Source organism: Odocoileus virginianus, unplaced genomic scaffold (assembly GCF_023699985.2).
Source record: "Odocoileus virginianus isolate 20LAN1187 ecotype Illinois unplaced genomic scaffold, Ovbor_1.2 Unplaced_Scaffold_29, whole genome shotgun sequence".
NCBI lineage: Eukaryota > Metazoa > Chordata > Mammalia > Artiodactyla > Cervidae > Odocoileus > Odocoileus virginianus.
In genome coordinates this window covers 1-4,696 of record NW_027224291.1, presented here as the reverse complement: position 1 = coordinate 4,696, position 4,696 = coordinate 1, and the positions used below count along the sequence as shown (strand labels likewise).

General features: G+C 39.9%; 1 protein-coding gene across 1 annotated transcript; it reads left to right on the top strand.

Moving 5' to 3' along the window:
* The first annotated feature begins 690 nt into the window (after window positions 1-690).
* LOC110135202 (putative olfactory receptor 2B8) lies at window positions 691-1,635 on the top strand. The gene has a single exon (XM_070463114.1). It carries the CDS (start codon window positions 691-693, stop codon window positions 1,633-1,635), a length of 945 nt encoding a protein of 314 aa, XP_070319215.1.
* The last annotated feature ends 3,061 nt before the right edge of the window (window positions 1,636-4,696 follow it).

Here is a 4,696-nt window from a genome sequence, read left to right as displayed (position 1 = left end):
TCAAAGACATGATTACAGACTCAACACCAAAGGCTCCATGATTCCACACATTAAAATGTATTGTTTTCAGCTGAATAAAATTGTTAATAGCAAATTCTATTATCTGTGCATCTTCAGGAAAAAAAAAAAAGTTTTTCTCTATACAAAACACAAGCAGGAAAGCCCGTCTTTAATTATATTCAACTTTCCAGCAGGGGAAAAAAGCTAGTACTGAGGCAGTACATAGTCGTGTCTTATTTAGAACATATAGATTTAATTTTTGAGCAACGTTTGAGTTATCTTTGTAGTTCATACAGTCATAAAGACAGACAGTATCCCCAGCAGTTAAGAACTTATATTGTAGAGTCTGTTGGAATCCTGCCTCTGTGATTTATTAAGTACATCACTCTGATAAAATCACTGCACCTCTTTAACCTTCAGTTCCTTCACATATTCAGCAGAAATCATGATAATGCCGAGCTCACAGAGTTGTTGTGACAAATTGCATAGAAAGTGCTTAGGTCAGTGCCTGAAACACAGAAGATACTCTTACATAGTAACTCTCTAGCACCCCCTTGCTTGTCAACAAAAGATTTCCTGTGAAAATGCCTCAAGCTTCCTCACAAACTCTACTTACTCAAGGGGAAAGAGGTGGATTAAACAAACAGCTTAACAGTATGGCGTTCTCTTAATTCCAACAAGTGGAGTACAATGGAAAGAGCTAATGACAGCACCTTCTCTGGATTCATTCTCCTGGGCTTCGCCAACCAGCCCCAGCTGGAAACGGCTCTCTTTGTGGTCATCCTGATCATCTACTTCTTGAGCTGCTTAGGCAATGGCATCATTATATTTTTGTCAACGATGGATCCTCACCTCCACACCCCTATGTACTTCTTCCTCTCCAACCTCTCTTTCATGGATCTTTGTTTGACGACCTGCACTGTCCCTCAGACCCTGGCCAACTTTAAGGGGAAGGACAAGACCATCACCTATGGCGGCTGTGTGACCCAGCTCTTCATTGCCTTGGGGCTTGGGGGAGTAGAGTGTGTCCTCCTGTCTGTCATGGCCTACGACCGCTATGTAGCTGTGTGCCGTCCCCTCCACTACATGCTGATCGTGCATCCCCAGCTTTGCTTGCAGCTGGTTGTAACTGCTTGGCTTACAGGCTTTGGCAATTCTGTAATCCAGACAGCACTGACCATGACTCTTCCCCTCTGTGGTAAAAACCAAGTGGACCATTTCTTCTGTGAAGTTCCAGTGATGCTGAAACTGGCCTGCACCAACACCTCCATCAATGAGGCTGAACTCTTTGCTGTCAGTGTATTCTTCTTGGTGGTGCCCCTGTCACTCATCTTAGTATCCTACGGTCACATTTCCCGTGCAGTCCTGAAGATGAAGTCGGCCCAAGGGAGACAGAAGGCTTTTGGAACCTGCGGTTCTCACCTAACGGTAGTGATTATTTTCTTTGGGACGCTCATCTCCATGTACCTTCAGCCTCCTTCCAGCTATTCACAGGATGTGAACAAAAGCATTGCGCTGTTCTATACTCTGGTGACTCCCCTGCTTAATCCCCTGATTTACACGTTGAGAAACAAGGAAGTCAAAGGGGCACTAAGGAGGCAAATGAGGAGAATCCTAGGCTTGAGACAGAGTTAATGCAGCGCTTGCAGGCCCAGGAAGGGCAGATAAAAGGGCAGATACTGAAGGGAATTTATAAAACAATGTAAAAACAGAAATAATTTTCTGGTAAGCTCAATGTGCCTTTGTGCAAATATGTTCTTCTTAAATATTTCTTATTTAATAATTGTAAGTTGGATGGTTTTTCATGTATTATTCTCTTAATGAAATAATACAACAAGGATTTTTTTTCTTTATTTAAGTGAAAATAGATTACTGAATTGTTGAGTTCTGTACTATTCCTACCTCTGCTTGTACTAAATATGAGTGATTTCTGATTATATTTTTTGTAATAGAGAAGATATGATTTTTTTATATCAACCCCTTGGAGTTTTCTTTCAAACCATGACAGCTAGCATCACTGATAACCATATCATTTTTTGGCACAAAAGTTCCATACTAATAATGATCTAGATGCTTAATTTTTCCCTTTCAGCAAATAAATGCTGAAAATTTATCATTTCATTCAATGTAGCCTTTTGTGAATTTCATTTCCCAATAAGGCACATTAGTTTACAGCTGAACACAGTTCCTACTGTAAGGACAGTCACTCCTGCTAAACCACAGACTCATCCAAACATGGATCCATTTGATCTCTCATTCTCCACAAAGGATTTGAGCATCCAGCTTTTCTGGTATAGGAATGAGTGGGAAGAAGTGCCTGAAACAACCCCTGGCCATTACTGAGGAACAATTGTACTTGGAAAGGTCAAACTAATTTTAGCATCCATATTTATGAAGCCACTAGAGAGTTGTGAAAGTGGTGAGGGTGATGTAGACATGAATACCAGAAAGCGCTGAACACTTCTGAGGTGAGCTGAAGAGCAACTGCTTTTCCTTTTTTCTCACAGAGCATTTGATGAGCTTGAGTGTGAGCTGAGGACTGAGCATGGCCCATAGAGAGGGGCTTTGCCATGAAAACATGAAAAACCAAACACTCATGTAAGGCTAGAGTGACAAGCTGAAAACTTAAAGAGACTTCACTATGTGGCCAGATGTTTCCAGTGGACATTTCTATTTCCAGTGGACGCCCTGGGAAGCCAGAAAGCCAGACCAGTTTCAAAAATACAGAATGATCTATCCTGCAACTCCATTGTGCTTAGGAAACAAAAACTCACTAGGGTAGGGGTCCTTTCTCTAACACATAGTTCTCTTCAGTTAAGGCAGTTGCCAAATTTTGAAGCTTCATGAAGCAGGGGCTAAAAAGCTAAGCTAGACATCTTTGAGGGGCAGAACTTAAGCTCCAAGAGTCTTTCAGGGCTTAGAAAATAAGACTCCTGAAACTTTCTGTCAAAACCCAGGAGAAGATTGTATCTCTTGTATCTCTAGAACAGAACAAGATTAAGGCTGAATAAAACAAGGACCAACTGTACAGCAGAGGAAACTATAGTCAACATTTTGTAACTATTTTTGTACCCGATAAAGGTTAAGAATCTGAAAAATCATATATACACACAAACATATTGTGGTCATCATTTCATGATGTATGTAACTCGGATCACTATTCTATATCTTCAGTTCAGTTCAGTTCAGTTCAGTCGCTCAGTCATGTCCAACTCTTTGCAACCCCATGAACCGCAGCACATCAGGCCTCCCTGTCCATCACCAGCTCCTGGAGTCCACCCAAACCCATGTCCATTGAGTCGGTGATGCCATCCAACCATCTCATCCTCTGTTGTCCCCTTCTCCTCCTGCCCTCAACCTTTGGAAGGAAAGTTATGACCAACCTAGAAAATATATTAAAAAGCAGAGACATTACTTTGCTAACAAAGGTCCTTCTATTCAAGGCTATCGTTTTTCCAGTGGTCATGTATGGATGTGAGAGTTGGACTATAAAGACAGCTGAGCACGGAAGAATTGATATTTTTGAACTGTGGTATTGGAGAAGACTCTTGAGAGTCCTTTGGGCTGCAAGGAGATCCAACCAGTCCATCCTAAAGGAGATCAGTCCTGGGCGTTCATTGGAAGGACTAATGTTGAAGCTGAAACTCCAATACTTTGGCCACCTGATGCGAAGAGCTGACTCATTTGAAAAGCCCTGATGCTGGGAGGGATTGGGGTCAGGAGGAGAAGGGGACGACAGTGGATGAGATGGTTGGATGGCATCACAAACTTATGCAACACTGTATATAAGACATGAAGTCATAAAACCTCTAGAAGAAAATATTATTCCTCAACGAGGCTGGAAGAAAATAAACTAATAGCTATCTTTAAAAAGATAAAGGATAACAACTGTTGGTGAAGTTGGAAAAGGAACACCTATGTACTGTTGATGGGAATGTAAGTTGGTAAGCCACTATGAAAAATAATATGAAGATACCAAAAAAACTAAAGATAGAACTTCCATATTATCCAGCAATCCAAATTCTAAGTACACCAAATAAAATGAAATCACTATCTTCACTCCCATGTTCAATGCCCCATTTTTCACAATAGATAAGATATGGAAAAAACATAGGTGACCAAAGAGGTGAATGGCTAAAGAAAAAGTTCTGTGCATATCCAAAGGAATATTATTCATCAGTGAGAAAGAATGAAATACTGCCCTTTGCAATAACATGGATGAAACTTGACAGCATTATGCTCAGTGAAATAAGAGAAAGACAAACACTATATGATCTCACACACATGTGGCATCAGAAAAACTGAACTTGTTACAAACAGAGGGATGAATGGTGGTTACCAGGGCCAAAGAGATAGAAGAAATGGGGAGATATTGGCAAATAGGTCCAAACTTCCAGCTAAAAATTAATAATTTCTGAGGATTCAAAAAAATAAGCTTTTTTGAATTTTTTAAGGGGAATAAATATTTGACAAGATAAAGATCTTAGCTAACACTTTGTAGTAATCACTTTACCATATATAGGTGTATCAAATCACACTTTGTACTCTTTAAACTTGCTCAATTTCTATCTCATTAGATATAGAGGAAAATAAATGAAAATAAGAGTTATTATTCATTTCTTTCATCCTACTTATTTTTCCTCTCCAAAGTCAGATTTTCACTATTGTTTAAGACAACAATTTCTACATAGTTAAT